A 17,578-nucleotide genomic window follows, 5' to 3' on the forward strand; every position below is an offset into this window, starting at 1 on the left:
CTTGCTTTATGGGCATGACCTCATCTGTTCACTCTGCCCCCACCCCCCCCACCCCCCCAGCTGATAAGAATCTGGTGCTGTTTCCTGTAGTCCAAAGGGTCTCAGACAATGGTGTGAACGGCTGGCCCTAATGGAAAGGACATTGTTCAGGGAAGAAAAAACAACACACTAGCACAAAGCCAGGGCAGGACCTGCCTAAATGTAAGGGCCTGTTAACATATCTATGATTTCCAAGTGAGGGGACACAATGGGGAATTGTTTCTGGAGAGACTAGGTTCCCCTCCAGAATGCTCCTGGGGGCTGGGGATGGCTTTGATGGCCCAGACAGGTCTCAGATGCTCTGTGAGGGACAGACATTGATGGCGCAGATGTCTTCCTGTTTATTAGAGGTGCCTTTCAGGGCAGGCCCAAGGAACAAGTTTATACCAAAGACAAGGTGGAGAAGCTCCTGGGCTTCACTCCCTCTGTGGAGGCCTCATGCTGTCACACCGCTCAGAGACCCCAGGGCTAGAGGTGGTTTGCTAGGGAAAAGTGAGATTATTTTCTGAAAAACATCAACTCTTTGGTTTATGGCCTGCAATTGCCATGTTGCTTTTTGGAAAAAATGTACAAGGCATGAGACCCTTGCAAATAGCCCACGCCTCTGGAATGGGGCTCCCTGGCTTAGTCTGTTAGGGAGCCTTCTCATACCTAGGAGCCCTTGTGATGCTGCAATTCACCTCCAGTCAGCCTGGAAGCACACAGGGAGCTGACGTTGTGTCCCTGGGGTCAGGGCCAATGGAGGTGCTGTTTCTCATAGCAATCTCCTGCCCTGCCAACAGGAAGTTTGAGCCTTTGAACCACCAACCAAAGGCCCTGATGTCAGAGAGAGAGAGAGAGAGAGAGAGAGAGAGAGAGAGAGAGAGTGTGTGTGTGTGTGTGTGTGTGTGTGTGTGTGTGCAGCAGGAGGGTAGGGCAGAAGAGGAACAGAACCATATTACCCATTCCCCTTGGGACTGGCAGTCCCCATTTTTATGGATGAGGGGAGGGCAGCTGGGGTTAGGAGGATCACTTTGGGTCTGGAGAGACCATGAAGGCAGTCCTATCTGAGGACCTGACCTATGATAGAAGTGTCATTAGTAACATCTATACTAACCTCTAGATATAACAGGAGCACAACTCATGGATAAACTTGAATGGATGTGTTTAGAACAAGTGAATAGCAGTAAGTCCTGTGCAATCCCCAAATAGGAGCAAGTTTTCATAAGCCCTTCTCAACCTTGCAAGCCTAAAGGGTTATAATCTTCTTCCTCAACATGCTCACAGTGCCCTCTGGTGTTTGACAGTAAAACATCAGGCTTATGAATGCAGGGTTTGAGCACATCCAACAATTCAGTAGACATCAAACTGCCTCTGCATGTGGGGTCCCGAGCCAGACACCATGAGGGGGAGAAAGGTTAATAAGACAGAAAGACAGAAAGGTTCCTTCCCATAAGGGGCTTCCAATCTAGAGGGAGAGACAATTATGGGACCAGATGGAGAATGGCACAAGCTATAATAGGGGTATAAGCAGAGCTCAGGGAGAGTGCCTAGGGATGAAGAAGTGGCCCTTAAGCTGGATCCATCAGGCTGAGGATAGAGGTTATGGCTCTCCAGACTGCAAAGCTCATGCTCAGGGCCCAGTATTTCAGGGTAGCCATGGCAGAGTGCCCATGGAAGGACTTAGATGTCCATCTCAGTGGGGGCCATCCTAAGTAAAGAGCTAGCAGATGTTTTATGGCAATTAACAGAAGGGATAAGGATAGATATGCCAAGCAAAGCAAGTGGATATAGGAAACCATGCAGAGAGAAGGCTTTTGCTGCAGTCCTGTGAGGCACAGGGGTCTGAGCTCAACACTGGCAGTGGGATGGAGAGGAAGGCAAACATTTGAAAAATAGTCAAATTGATAAGAAAGAGGGTGGTTGAGCAGAAAAGGAAACATAAGGAGATTCTGAGGCTTCTGGCCCTAGTTCATGGTTCCCACAAAGGTAAGAATTAGAGGAAGCGGAGCAGGTGCTTTGGGGAATTTTTATTTGATGTCTATTCCTACCCTCCCCAAGTGAACTATATGTTCTAGGTCCTAGGTTATAAAATGGTAATTAATTCTAATAGACACATCATTTGTGAAAACAGGTATTTAAAATATACAAGATGAGCCTGGGGCATCTTGTAGTGCCAAAAAGTAAAGAAGTGCTCAAAACCAAACTAAACCAAACCAAAATGAAACACACAATAATGGCAGTATGTGAAAAGGAATAGGAGTCCCAATGGCCAAAGCTAGAACAATCTGAGCAACAAAATAAAGTAGTATTTGATTATAACCCAAAGTATAATATACATATCCATGAGTCCATCCTGATATAAATGGTTAAATAAATAAATACATGGGAGAGGATAAGTAAATCTCCCATGCTGAAGAATTCCAAATAATACATGTAGATAATCTGTCCTTAAAGAGGGAGGGGGCATAAATCCCCACTCATTAATTGTGGGCTGCACAGAGTGGCTTCTTTCCAAAATTTACAGTATATAAGGGGGGAAAAGGAGTAACTTTTCTCTTTCTGGAAAAACTTGGCAAACACTAACTTGGCCAGGTGACCAAGATCAACATCAACAGTGATAAGTCATGTTGAGCGTATGTAACTTCAATTTGATGCGATGAAAATGGCACTTTACCTGTGTGGTCTTCCTCCCTCAAACCCATAACTCCAGTCTAATCATAAGAAAAACATCAAGGACTTCCCTGGTGGCTCAGTGGTTAAGAATCTGCCTGCAGGGCTTCCCTGGTGGCGCAGTGGTTGAGAATCTGCCTGCTAATGCAGGGGACACAGGTTCGAGCCCTGGTCTGGGAGGATCCCACATGCCGCGGAGCAACTAGGCCCGTGAGCCACAACTACTGAGCCTGCGCGTCTGGAGCCTGTGCTCCGCAACAGGAGAGGCCGTGACAGTGAGAGGCCCGCGCACCGCGATGAAGAGTGGCCCCCGCTTGCCGCAACTAGAGAAAGCCCTCGCACAGAAACGAAGACCCAACACAGCAAAAATAAATAAATTAATTAAAACTCCTACCCCCAACATTAAAAAAAAAAAAAAAGATAAAAAAAAAAAGAATCTGCCTGCAAATGCAGGGGACACGGGTTCGAGCCCTGGTCTGGGAAGATCCCACATGCCACGGAGCAACTAAGCCTGTGTGCCACAACTACTGAGCCTGCGCTCTAGAGCCCGTGAGGCACAACCACTGAAGCCTGCGTGCCTAGAGCCCGTGCTCGGCAAGAGAAGCCACTGCAATGAGAAGCCTGCGCACCTCAACAAAGAGTAGCCCCTGCTCTCTGCAACTAGAGAAAGCCCGCACGCAGCAACAAAGACCCAATGCAGCCAAAAATAAATTAAAAAAAGAAAAAGAAAAACATCAGACAAATCCTAATTGAGGGGCACTCCACAAAACACCTGACCAGGGCTTCCCTGGTGGTGCAGTGGTTAAGAATCCGTCTGCCAATACAGGGGACACGGGTTCGAACCCTGGTCCGGGAAGATCCCACATGCCACGGAGCAACTAAGCCTGTGCACCACAACTACGGAGCCTGTGCTCTACAGCCCGAGCCACAACTACTGAGCTCGCACGCCACAACTACTGAAGCTCACGCACCTAGAGCCCGTGCTCAATAAGAGAAACCACCGCAATGAGAAGCTCGCACACTGCAATAGTGCAGTGCAGAAGAGTAGCCCCCACTCACGGCAGCTAGAGAAAGCCCATGTGCAGCAATGAAGACCCAATGCAGAAAATAAACTAATTAATTTTAAAAAAAATGTACAGGTGAGGAAAAATAGTCATACCACTTGACTCAACACTGAAGGGTTTTTTTTTTTTTTTTTTTTTTTTTTTTTTTTTTTTGTGGTACGCGGGCTTCTCACTGTTGTGGCCTCTCCCGTGGCGGAGCACAGGCTCCGGACGCGCAGGCTCAGCGGCCATGGCTCACGGGCCCAGCCGCTCCGCGGCATGTGGGATCTTCCCGGACCGGGGCACGAACCCGTGTCTCCTGCATCGGCAGGTGGACTCTCAACCACTGCACCACCAGGGAAGCCCAACACTGAAGGTTAATTTAGCAAAAATTGCGATGCAATTATAAAAGATGGAGGGAATGAACATGGGAAGGTTTTAAAGGTGCTAGATCTTTATGTAATATAATAGTACGTCAAAAATGTCTAAGATTAATATATCAAGAAATGGCTAAAAAATGTGGAGAGTAGTTACCTTTAGGGAATAGGACTGGGGGTAGTGAAGGATGAATCAAGAGAGTATTTTTCATTATAATCCTTTTAGTATTTCTTGATTTTTTTAAAGTATTATTTTGACCCCCACCGCCTCCTTGTGATTCCAAATAAATCTGGTCAAATCCAAATCACTGTGCACATTCAGATGTAAGTCTCCAGGGGTCAGCAACATTTAAACCAAGTTCGCAGCGAGACCCTGCGAACTCGGTACCTGGCAATGGTCCTGAGTTGTCCTGAGTTACCCCCACTAATCCAAATCCCACAAAATCATTAAAAACAAACAAATGTTCTATTCAATTTATCCCAAGACCTTCTGCCAGGTTTCTGTCCTAGCTGTCTTGCCTAATGTCCTGGCATGGCCCCCTTACCTGAGCTAGAAATGCCCGAGCCACCAGACAGGAGGGTTTGAGTGGAGGTGTGTTAGAGTTAGGAAGGTATGCTAAAGACCAGGCTGCCTGGAGTGAGTGGAGCCCCTTTTGTCTCACGTGAGCATGGCAGTCCCTGGCCTTTGAGTCCAGGGCGCCAAGCCTTGCAATAGTGGCCTATTTTCAGTCCAGTGTGTTCTCCTTTGCTGGCTCACCTTCCTGATGAGATCTTGTGTGTTTATTTGCACAACGATGAAATCTCTGTCCCCGCAAAGTCGATTTACCTGCAAAATACTTCCCTCCAAAGCAACATGTCTAAGTTGAAAGTTCTACATTTAATTCACTGAATTTTACAGAGTAGAAAGGTGCGTTTTCCTATTCCTTCACTCTACCCTCCAGATTCCTTAGTATGCTAGATAAATTCCAGAGTGAATGCATAAGGAGACACCAATGGAGAGAAAACTTTTATTTGTGTAATAACAAACGTGGGTGAAGTCAGAAGAGGTATATGAGAACAAGATCAAGGTGGAAGAATCTTGTTGGAAAAAGAAGAGTAGAAAAGCCCCTCTGGGAATCAGGCAGAAAGAGCAAAGGTGCTCTCAAAGCCACAAACGCGTCCTGTAGTTGGCATCAGGACTCTGGTCTGAACTCAAGTTCCCCTGGGACTTCTCTTTCTCTGGTTCAGAGTCTCACTGCTAGCCCCCTTTCCTTGACTCACAGTGTCAAAGTGCTCCCTCCCCCAAACCTGATGGAGGAACACAGCTTTGTACTCAAATGTGCTTGGCAGAGAGTAATCAGAAACTGTTACTTGGACTTGTTGCAGCTCTTAGTGATTCTGACACCCTTGGATTGCCAGGAGTGGGCCCTCGTCCTGCAACCAGAGGATTCTGGTATTTCTAATGAGGAAGAGCCTGGGCAGTCAGTCCAAGAAGGGCCCGGATTCTCTTCCAGGCTGGTGTCTCTGCAGAAATGCCCCCTGGCGTGGAAGGTGCTGCTGCAAAAGGGGATGTCACCTGAGTTTTCAGATGTGTAGTCAGTCTGTGGTGAAAGAAAGGTGGGAGAGGCAAACTCGACCCTCTGTCTCTCTCCCAGGCACAGGTCCTTATGCCCCTCCCTAGCTGCTTTCCTACCCAAACTAAAGTACCAACTAAAAGTCCCCATCTGATAGCACACCCTCCTCCTTTCCCAGGCACCATATGTCCCCCGGACCCCTGACCCCCACGCCGGTTCTGAGACCAGACCACCCCTCCAGTCCCACCTGTGGCTTCAGCAGCAGGCGCACACTCCTCGCACTCCCATTTCTTACAGCTGGATCTGAGAGAGGAGCAGTCCCTGTGGGTTCCGTGGGATCCACATGTAGCACACAGAATGAGGCTCCACCTCCTATAGGAAGAGCCAAGGGAGGGTTGTGGGACAAATTTAACACTCACTACCACTCTTGGAATGTTCGCTGCAGGCCAGGCCTTTGCTGAGGGCTCGCTAGGTATCTTTACTACACATTTTACCCATGACAGAGATGTGGCTGAGTGCTGATCCCAAGACCTGCTGTCAGGCACAGCCACTCGCAAGGTAGATCGTGGAGGGAACTGGCCCTGAGTGTCTCTCCATGGGGCACAAGGAGAGCAGACCCTGCAGAGAGACCTGTTCACTTGTACATGAGTGAGTCCTGAGCTGATCAAGGATGGGACTCAGCAGCTATGTTCACCCTGAGGTCTGTAGACAAAAGTAAATTTCTTGTGCTTGATAACTGTGCAAGGTCTAAGATGGTCCTGATGAGAGATCTTTCTGGCCAGGAGGCTTTTCCTACCCTTCATCCTCAAAGCTGTCTCTGCCTTGTTCATACACACAGATGGGGGCATCACAATGCTGATAGCGCTGATACAACTCCAAGAAAGCCCCTGGCTCGAGTTCCCAGGCAGCATCTCTGCAGTGGGAGAAGAAACAGTGAGTAAGGGACATATAATCGGGTGGTAAAACCTTTGTCCACCTGGGAGGAACTAGGAAGAACTCAAGCTAACACAGCAAAAGAGTTCAACAGATTGCCTGAATACTTTCAGCAAGGCGGGGCTAGTGGCCTGGCAGTGGGAGAGGGTTGAAGCAAATAAGCAGAACACAGGTGTTCCTTAGTTCCACACTGGAATTCAAGAACCCAAGGAATTCTGACCCCCAAAGCACCTTTTTCAGAAACATGCCCACCACCCCTGCTTCACCCTCGCCCCATTTCTCTTTATAATTGAAAAGCTCTCCCTCCACCCTTCCCTCTTCACTGTACATCAGTGCTTCTGCTGCTTCCTCATTCTCTGAACTATCTCACACTCACCTTCCCTCTAGAAACCTAGGCAACCCACTTCCTGGCTCAATTCCTGCTATAAAGTTTCTACTACCTGTCTGGAATATGAATTCCCATTCTTAGCATTTCTTGAGGAAATTCTTCTCGATTGTTGCAATGTGGACATTTGAAGAAATGCTTTGCTGATGTGTGGGCATATTTCTGTAAGATAAACATGGAAGATAGTGTTTGTAAAAACACTATCTTTGATCACATTCTTCCCACCCCGCACCCTCGTCTCACAAAGAGGATGTCGCTAGGAGAGCTTGACTAAGGGTTACAGGACAAGGAATATGGATGGGCTGGGGAGAGGGCTGCAAATCCAGGCATCAGACCAGGAACCAAAAACTTGAGAGTGCCCAGGAGTGCCTCAGCTGTCATCTCCAGTCATGGGGCCTGGCAATGCTCGACCCAGTAGGGGTCAGGTACCAAGAATACACATTTCCCTTTCCTTCAATCCCAGGAAGCATGGCTGATTTTGAGGCTACTTGGCTCATTCTAGAATAAGCTCATTCGCTCCAGCCATCCTGAGGATTTTGTTCAGTCTAAATCTTATGATAAAGTCCTACAGGTCAAGGATACCCAGAGACCAGGCTAACTTTCCTCTGGAATCAGTCCTGTATACAGGCCTGCAGCACAGAGCACAAAAGCTGAGATTGCCTGAGCATTCCCAGGGTGCTCAGAACTGGGCCATTGTGGAGGGTCCCCAGTCCAGGGAAAGCCCCACCTGTATGCACTTGCGGTGGTAGATAGTTTCGCTACAGCACGGACTCTGGATGTTTTCAACACTTGCTTGGGATAAGTCTTCACAGCACAAGACACAGCTTTCCTGCCCCACATTCTCCCATCGGATGTCCTGTGTTGGGCGATGTTTCCCACAAAATGATCTGTGGTAGAGTAAATAGACTTGGTTTCTGGTTTGTCACTGATGCAGTTTTCCAGCTGCCCGGCCTAGGAGGGGCAATCAACCACCCAGGCCAGTGTCCACTGAACCTCCACGTTCATGGGGGAGGAGGAGGAGCAGGGCGAAGAACAGCCACATTCCTTCTCATAGCTGCTTTCCTACTGAGCAAAGCTCCCAGGACTGTCTCCACAGCCTCCTGCTCCTGAAAGCCCCACTTAGTTCTGAGCAGCTAAGAACCCCAGCTGTTTGTAATTTAAGGAGGGGCTGGGAAGCAAGAAGCAACCCCTGTGAAATCGCCAAGTCAAGATACTGTTTCTCATTATTGAATGGAGGGACAGATTCTCTGGTGAATCAAAACAGGCCCGTGAGAACTGGACTCTGATTTCATTAGATGCTAAATAACAAATTGCAAAAGGGCAGCCCAACTTTCCTCCTTCATCACTCACTTGTACTCTCCAAAAAATTGTGAAAGGCAACCCCTTTCCTGGCCACAAGGAAGATGGAAGTTTCTGACGCATTGATCCTTCTGGCAGTTGATGGCAGCTCCCTTTTTCTTGCACACAAAGCAGATCTGTAAATGAGATCCCAGGTAGTGCTCAGGGCCCCAAAACAGACAGACATTCTGTGGCACATCATTCTATGGAATGGAAATTTTTTGTTTTGTTTTGTTTTTTTTGCGGTATGCAGGCCTCTCACTGTTGTGGCCTCTCCTGCTGCGGAGCACAGGCTCCGGATGCGCAGGCCCAGCGGCCATGGCTCACGGGCCCAGCTGCTCCGCGGCACCTGAGATCCTCCCGGACCGGGGCACGAACCCGCGTCCCCTGCATCGGCAGGCGGACGTTCAACCACTGCGCCATCAGGGAAGCCCCGGAATGGAAATTTTTTGAAGCAACAGCCATTCTTCTTTCTCAGAGGACCTAGAAGCTCTAGGGTATGCCGAAGCTGAGCTCCAAGCAGCACTGAATTTTTTTTGGCTTTCTCAGGATGTTGCTCCCTCTCCTCACTTAGGATACTATACCCTAGAGAAGCATGGAACTTAAGAGAAGGACCAGTGAGAAATTCAAGAGTCCTCTGACTTTTAAACTAGCAACTAGGGAAAAGAATAGAAACAGGGATGATGAGAGGAGTATGAGAAGAGGCCTACCCCAAGGCCCCCATTTCAGGGGATTCTAACCTTCCTAGAGGCCCGGGCTGCCTCCTTTTTGATGTCCTCAAGCAGGAATCCGTGGAAACCTCTATTGGACTGGCCCCTCTGAAGCAGCTTGCTAGATAGGATCTAGAAGGTCAGCAGAACCAGGCTGTCAACACTGATGATCAGTGCAACAGTGCAGTGGGTGATGACAGGGTAAGAGAGCTAAGAAACAGAGCTTGGTGGAATGCATTTACAGGGTAATTTATTACTTAACAAGCCCTTACACAGCATAAGTGTTGGATGCTCTAAGTGCTTTTCAAATATTAACTCATTTAATCCTTGTAACAACCTTAAGAGGTAGGTACTATCATCATCCCCATTTTATAGGAGAAATAACGTGACAGGATCAAGAGCCCAGAACCTGGGCTCTTACCCACCTTTGTGCTACTCTGCCTTTCATTCACTGAGCACTGCTTTTGTGTGCTGAGCACTTTGGAGAAACATTCCCTGTGTAGTGACTCACTGTCTGCTCACCACAACCCTGTGATACAGATGCCATTGTGATCCTCCTCTTAGAGGTCACTGAGGTGTAGCGCAGCAAGTGACCCGGCTGGGGTCACCCAGAAAGGAGGCAGCAGAGTCACCTTCACATGTGAGCCCACAGAACCCCCACTCTCACTCTCCCGCTGTACTGTCCTCAGTACAGAATAAATACTCTTCTCAGAGTGTATTCTCCACAGAAAGGGAAACAGGGCTTTCAAATCTCCTGAATGTAGTCATTCTGCCTTATAGGGGAAGGGGAGGAATTGAACTTTTCTTTAAAAACATACTTTAAAGGACCTTTTGTTTCTGAAAAGCACCCAAAGCAGAGTCTAGAATGGGAAATCAAGGGAAAAGAAGCTAAACTGTTACGTACCCATGAACAATGAACGTGTACATACTTTGGAAGAATGTCATACCTGAGCCCCACCCCAAGAAGCTTCCAAATGTATTAAGGAGGGTGCTGGACCTACTGCAGCGATTACACGTAATATGTAATGGGGGCTGAGGTTATCTTATTTTAACATTATAGAAAAAGTGAGTCTACGAGGTTATCTTATTTTAACATTACAGAAAAAGTGAGCCTACAAGGTTGGATGACTTGAGGATGCTTGAATTATATCCCAGTTAGGCTTAAAGCGTATCTATGTTAACAGTCTCTCAAGGCTTTAGGACTATATGAGTGATTTCCATTTATACTTTTAAGTGTTATTAATATTTTCTACAATGAACATGTATAATTTCTACAAACAGAAAAATCAGTAGTGAAAGATTAAAAATAATCTAAATGTCCTTTAACAGCAGTTTAATACTTTTTAGCACACCTGTACCATGGAATACCAGTTAGCTATTAAAAAAGTGTTCTATATGGAAACAGCTCCATAAATATATGAGGTAAAAAAAGTAAAATACAAAACACTGTGTATAGCATGTTTATTTTATGTTGAAAATGTATATGCTTATAAATGCATTGAAATTAAACAAGACCTGACACCAAAACAAGACAGAACTTACAGGAGTGAAAAAGCACAGACCAATTTTTCTCATGAGCATAGATACAAAAATGAAACAAAATATTGAATCCAGCACCATATAAAAAGGATTATAGGGCTTCCCTGGTGGCGCAGTGGTTGGGAGTCTGCCTGCCAATGCAGGGGACACAGGTTCGTGCCCCGGTCTGGGAAGATCCCACATGCCGCGGAGCGGCTAGGCCCGTGAGCCATGGCCGCTGAGCTTGCGCGTCCGGAGCCTGTGCTCCGCCACGGGAGAGGCCACAACAGTGAGAGGCCCACGTACCACAAGAAAAAAAAAAAGAGAAGGATTATACATCATGACCAAGCAGAATTTGTACCAGAAATGCAAGATTAGTTTAACATTAAAGTATTCAATCAATGTAACAAACCACATTCACAAAATAAAGAAAAATCATGATCATCTCAACAGATGCAGAAAAAGCATCTGACAAATTCAGCACACATTCATAATACCCTCAGCAAACCAGAAATAAAAGGGAATTTCTCCAATCTGATGAAAAGCATCTAAGAAAAACCTACAGCTGACATCATATTTAATGGTGAAAAATTGGATGCTGTCCTCTAATGTTAGGAACAAGACACGATATTCACTCATACAACTTCTTTTCAACACTAGATTGAAGTTCCCAGCTATTACAATAAGGCAAGAAGAAGAATTAAAAGACATAAAGATTGGAAAGAAAGAACTGCCTTTATTCACATGTGACTGTATACACAGGAAATCCTAAGGCATTTACAAAAAAATTAAAAAATAAAAACTACTGAACTAATAAGTGAATTTAACAAGATTGCAGATACAAAATCAATGTACAAAAATAAACTGCATTTCTATACACCAGCAACAAACTTGAAATGAAATTTTAAAATACCATTTATAATAGCATAGAAATCACAAAATACTTAGGAATACATTTAACAAAATATGTGCAAGACTTCTTCACTAAAAAAAAATTGCTGAGATAAATTTTAAAAGACACAAATTAATGGGGAAATATATCATGTCCATGGACTGGAAGATTCAATATTGTTTGTCAATTCTTCCCAAATTGATCCATAAATTCAATGCAATCCCTATCACTATCCCAACAGGCTTTTTTTTAAACGAAAAATTGACAAACTAAATATAAAATGTATATGGAAAAGGAAAGCACCCAATAGCCAAAGCAATCTTGGAAAAGACTGCAGAACAAGACTTAATTTCAAGATGCTGTAAAGCCACAGTAATCAAAACAGTGTGGTATTGGTAAGGATCAACACACAGATCTATAACATAAAATAAATCATCCAGATCCACAGATACATGGTCAACTGATTTTGACAAAGGCGCTGAGGTAATTCAATGGGTAGGCAAAGATTTCTTGGGACACACAAACAAGCACTAACCATAAAAGGAAAAATAGATAAACTGGACTTCATCAAAATTAAAAACTTTTGTTCTTCGAAAGACATCATTAAGAAAATAAACAGGCAGGGAGAAGGGGCAGCAGGCACCATGTTGGGCCATGAAGGTGGCAAGAAGAAGTCCTTGAAGCAGCCCAAGAAGCAAGCCAAGGAGATGGGCAAGGAAGATAAGGCACTCATGCAGAAAAAGGAGGAGCAGAAGAAACTCGAGGAGCTAAAAGGGAAGGCTGCGGGGGAAAGGCCCCCTGGCCACATGTGGAATTAAGAAATCTGGCAAAAAGTAAGCTGTTCCTGGAATTCCTTGGTGGTCCAGTGGTTAAGACTTGGTGCTTTCACTGCCATGGGCCCGGGTTCGATCCCTGGTCAGGGAACTAAGATCCCACAAGCTGCACAGTGCGGCCAAAAAATAAGTAAAATAAAAATTTTAAAAAGTAAGCTGTTCCTTGTGTCTGAGGCAATGATGATTCCATTCCTATTTAAACATCTGGATTCCCTGCCATAACGTCTGTCGCCACCTATAGCTATAGCTTGGAACCTTTTGTACATTTAAGAATAAATTTTTGTAAAAAAAAGAAAATCATACAGTGGCTCATCTTGTCTTTAGTTTTTCTCAGCCATTTTCTACCTTAGCTATGAGATCCGCATAAACCCAGCGCAGAATCCTGCCAAAGTGTGTTCCTAAGTCCTTGTTCTATCCTGAATTCTGCATCACCTGGAATGAAACCAACTCATTTGAAAAATAAAAAGAAAATTAAAAGGCAAATCACAGACTGGGAGAAAATAGTGACAACACACATCTCTGAAAAAGGATTTGTAGCCAGAATATACAAAGAGCTCTTATAACTCAATAAGACAAAACAACTCAACTTTTTTTTTTTTTTTGGTCTCACCGTGCGGCATGTGCGATCTTAGTTCCCCTACCAGGGATCGAACCCATGCCCCGGCAATGGAAGTGCGGAGTCTTGACCACTGGACCACCAGGGAAATCCCAAAACAACTCAACTTCTAAAATGGACAAAATATTTGTACATACACTTCACAAAGGGAAATATGTGAATGGCCAATAAGCACACAAAAAGAAGCTCAACATTTTAGGTCATCAGAAAAATGCAAATTAAAACCGCAATGAGATACCAAAACACACTTAGTAGAATGGCTAAAATTAAAAAGACTAACAACAACAAGTCGGGACAAGAATACTGTGCAGACAGAAATCTCATAAATTGCTAGTGGGATTGTAAACTGGTACAACCACTTTGGAAAGTGATCTGGCAACTTCACACAAAGTTAAACATATAGTTAGTAATTTCACTCCTAGACATCTGCCCAAGAGAAGTGAAAACATGTTTTCACACAAAAAATTGTAGGTGAATATGCATAGCAGCTTTATTCATAATAGCCCCCTAATGAAAATAATTCAAATGTCCATCAGCAGGTGGATAAATAAGCAAATTATAATATATTCATACAACAGAATACAACTACACAATAAAAAGGCACAAGCTACCGACGCATGCAACACGGATCAATCTTCAAAACGCTGTGTTGAGTGAAAGAAGCCAGACACAAAAGAGTACAAATTGTATGGTTTCATTTATATGAAGTATAAGAATAGGCAAAAGTAACCTATGGATCAGAACAGTGATCACCTCTGAGGGAACTGACAGGAAGAGGGTAGGAGGGAATTTCTGGCATGATGGAAATAATTATTTTGATTGGGGTAGTGTTTACATGGGGACATACTTTATATCCCCATGATATATGTTTATCAAAACTCATCAAACTGTATTCTTAAATGGGTACATTCTATAGCATACAAACTATACTTAATTTTAAAAGAATATCAGGAAAAAATAGCTGGAAGAACTGTTGGTAGCATTTGCTGCTGGGGAGAGGGAGAAGGATTGGGAATACTACTAGAGGAAGAAACTTTCTATTGTACATACTTTATACTGTTAGGATTTTACATCAGGTACACACATTACTTTTTAAAAATTAGATTTTAAAAGAAAAAAGCCATTAAGAAAAGCAAGCAAACAGGGCAATGGATCTGAGGCTGGATGCAAAAACAGAGCACAGACTGTACAGCAAAGCCACAGGACATTCAAAGCAAAGGGGGCCTTATACTCACAAGACAGAAATAATGCACACCGAGATTGTCTTTCTGAAGAAATTCCCCTAATTTTTCGGGATCCCCAGGTTCTTGAAGGCATAGCCGGCAAACTGGAAGAAAGGATGTTAGGAATTCATTTTGGGAGCATAACGAGCTAAGTACAAGGAGGAGTACAGTACTGAGAAGAGGGTCATTTTGACAAGGAGGAGGTTGGGATGAAGTGTTATTTGATATCAGTTAGGCTTTCATATAATTTTAGCCACATCTGATGGAGTTGGCTGCAACTGCTCACTTCATATACTTTGATCTCAAGTAGCTTTAATTAACTTGTTCCTTGAACTTTGGACATGACATTTAAAAATTACAGACTCTGAGTTCTTCAGGATCTTAGAGATTCTGGGAAGGAACTGACAGTGAGAAGAGCAAGTTTGCTGCCCTACACAGGTGGCCTTTGCTGAGGTCAGGAGGCAGCAGCCAAACAGAACCTCCAGTCTTTCTTACCAGGCTCTGAAGAAGGCTTCCTCTGGGTTACCCTCCTTCTCTTGGCAGATTTTCTATACAAGAGATAGAAAAAGTACAAGGTAGTCTTTGAGGATCCTGTTGGCATCTCCAGTAACATTTCCCTCAAAATGCTATCATGGGTCTGATGAAGGACCAAAATAGCTAACGACTAAGACATCAGTTTTCTTCTTCCCTTTCATATTTTTTGAAAGCACAAAACATGCCCATGGAATTATGTGAATTAAGTGAGATCATAGCCATCTTTCTGTTCTCGTGCCTCTATTGCCTATGTTGACTGAATGAATGCAAGAACAAGCCCTCTTTTATTCTTTTACTGTTTCTCTTGTCACCTATCCTGAATCTCAGGTGGTACCATGTTCACAAGGCATAATAAAATGATACTAAAATTGATTAAGAATTTCCTATTGCTAGGCAATATTCTTGGCTCTCTATATGTATTAGCTCAGTGAATGTTCTAAAAAGTGGGTGCTATTAATATGTATTTTCCAGATGAGGAAACTGAGGCCTAAAGAAATGAAATAACCTGTCCCAGGTCACCTAGTTAGCAAGTGTTAGAGCCAGGATATGACTCTAGGCAGTAGGGCTCCACAGCCAGGACTCTGCCAGTAGGGACATCCCTGGGAGGATAGGTTACTGGGCAGCTTCCTAGGGACCACTGGTGTATGCTTCAACACTAACCAACCTTAGCCTCCAAGACCAAGCAAAGGGGACAAAAAATGAAGCATATACTACAGGCCATTGGACAATTTCTCCCAAACTCTCTTAAGTTGCCTACTCTACCTCAATCTTTGATGTTCCTTCTTCTTTCTTTTTATAGTCTTCATTTGCTGCTGCCTGTCTTGAATTATTCTATAGTATAATGAGGACAACACCGGCCCTTCCAGCTATAAATATAAACAAGTCAGCAATTAATTCTACATTTGGTTATCAAGTTCCACAGGGTCAAAGCAACACTGAGCTTCACCTCCCCATCCATGTGACAGAATAAAAGGGACACGCCCAGTATCAATGCCAGTAATAGCCAATAATTATTAAATCATGCCCAGAACTGTTCTGGGCATTTTACATTTAACTCGAAAACCCCCCTGGCAATAGGTACCATTTTATCCCTATTTTCAAGATGAGACTGAGGCACAGAGAGGTCACACAGAGGCACTTGCTCAAGATCACAGTTACTGATACACCACAGCGGTATGAGAACTTGGAACTATTGCTTCAACTGGCTAACTGGTTCTTTGTTTTCTTTGTGCCTACTAAATGTATGAGGTAGCACTCAGGAAAAATACCTCCTTTTGCCCCCAAGTTTAAGTTCCTTAATTCCACCCAGGAAAAGCTAGATTAGGTAGCTCTTTCCTAGGAAAAGGAGCCTGTGAGATTCTGGCTGCCTAAAGCGAGAACTCCCTCTAGTGAAAGCCAAGATATAACCCTGACAAATCACCCCTTAGCTCCTATTGCTTCTCTTCACCAGGCTCAGATGATCACTGAGGTCTGGACTGTTCTCAACCTTCCTCTAGATGTGAACCAAGGTTAAAAGGCCCAGAAGTGGAAAAGACACCCTGCCACTCCTCCCCCGACCAATGTCAGCTGGCTATAGAGTCACAGTTTTCATTGGTTAAGGGGGAAATCCCTGAATGGGAAAGGGGACAAAAGAAATAAAAAGCACTCCTCTGAAGGAAGGACTGCGTCAAGTCAAGGGAGAGGAGAAGGATAGCATTTCTTAGGAGAATTGAGTGAATTAGGTCAGTCCAGGGACACACACTCCAGTACCCATGTCCTCAGACCACAGCTGGAGAGCATGAACATCTTTAGGGACTGTCAACTATTCTGCATGAACGTAACTACACAGGCAACTAGCTGTTCAGCAAACTAAGGCTCCATCTCCTCTTCTAACCCATGAGTTGCACTTGCATTGGTAATGACATTTGATGGCTTCTTACTCAACAAAAGCACTTGGACAGGCTGGAAGAGGAGAGAGAAGGGCATGCACTAGGGGATCCACTTTAGCTGGCTACTGAACAGTTCCGAGTCGTTGGGGAAATCCAAATCTAGCAATAGAAATAAAACCTTGAAACGTCAGTTCTTTGCATCGCTGGACCAAGACGTTCCTTGCGCGGGATTCTGCGCACAGTGGTAGTTACAGGAAGACGCAAGGATCTTCAAAGCATGCGAGGAGGACGTTGCATATGCTGGCTTCCACAAGCTGCTCAGTCTGAGATTTCCTAACCGAGCGGATGCTCCCTTGAAACGGTTACCGAGTTGTTTCACTGGATAAGTGCGGGTAAAACTTGTTGAGAAAATTAAAAATAAATAAGCGTGTTCGGCCCCGCCACCGCAAGAATAAACAATGACTTATTTGGAAAATACGAGTCGGTGTGGCCACAACCACCCCCCGGAGATAACAGCCGAAGAAGGGGCTCAAGGAGCATCCCGCGGATGCCAGACCAGGCTCATGTCGCGCCTACCGGGCTGCTGGTGCGAGGCCCGGCTGGAGGTCGCCTCAGCCGCTCACTCCTCACAGTAGCGCACGGGCGGCCGCTCCCGGCCGGGGCCGCCCGCCCAGCTATCGCCCAAGGCGCCGCTGTCCCGGAGCTTTATTCGTTGCCGCAAGCCATGGTAGCGACCTCACGGGCCGCCGCCCCGCTCGGTGACTGCGCCGGCGAAGGGAGTGACAACGCAAACGGGGGCTGGGTCACGCGGACTGCGACCCACGGGGACTGCAGCCGCGAGGAGCACAGCGACGCTGACGGCTGCGTAGAGTGGGACCGCTAACGGTAGCGCGCTAACGGCCGCGCGCCTGCCCCGCCCCTTCCCGCACCACCCGCGCTCTAGCCCCGCCCCGTCCTCTCGCCCTGCACTCCCGCGCGAGCTCGCCGGCGTCTGGAGTCGAAACTGCAGAAGACGAGGCCAGAGGCGGGGCGGCGATCGTCGCACAGAGGTGACGTAGTGCCGC

At 45.5% G+C, this 17,578-nt stretch overlaps 1 protein-coding gene and 1 pseudogene across 7 annotated transcripts; one reads left to right on the forward strand and one right to left on the reverse strand.

Moving 5' to 3' along the window:
• Positions 1 to 5,566: 5,566 nt before the first annotated feature.
• On the reverse strand, positions 5,567 to 17,394 carry PHF7 (PHD finger protein 7). 6 transcript variants are annotated; one of them, XM_082638610.1, is made up of 12 exons: positions 17,091 to 17,394; positions 16,566 to 16,673; positions 15,409 to 15,512; positions 14,608 to 14,660; positions 14,125 to 14,216; positions 9,061 to 9,162; positions 8,333 to 8,457; positions 7,710 to 7,869; positions 7,038 to 7,144; positions 6,461 to 6,577; positions 5,912 to 6,036; positions 5,567 to 5,691 (listed from the first exon to the last, which is right to left on the reverse strand). In XM_082638610.1, exons 3-12 carry the CDS (start codon positions 15,450 to 15,452, stop codon positions 5,687 to 5,689), a joined length of 930 nt encoding a protein of 309 aa, XP_082494736.1. In that variant the 5' UTR covers positions 15,453 to 15,512; positions 16,566 to 16,673; positions 17,091 to 17,394; the 3' UTR covers positions 5,567 to 5,686. The 6 variants fall into 6 exon arrangements, with proteins under 6 accessions (XP_082494736.1, XP_082494735.1, XP_082494734.1 ...); XM_082638609.1 differs by lacking the exon at positions 16,566 to 16,673 and adding an exon at positions 16,693 to 16,892; XM_082638608.1 differs by lacking the exon at positions 16,566 to 16,673 and adding an exon at positions 16,693 to 16,912.
• Positions 10,823 to 12,991, forward strand: LOC309813603 (translation machinery-associated protein 7-like; annotated as a pseudogene). The gene has a single exon. The product of its transcript is annotated as a translation machinery-associated protein 7-like (transcript).
• Positions 17,395 to 17,578: the final 184 nt, after the last annotated feature.

Source organism: Mesoplodon mirus (genome assembly GCF_964341445.2).
Source record: "Mesoplodon mirus genome assembly, chromosome: 12".
NCBI classification, from domain to species: domain Eukaryota; kingdom Metazoa; phylum Chordata; class Mammalia; order Artiodactyla; family Ziphiidae; genus Mesoplodon; species Mesoplodon mirus.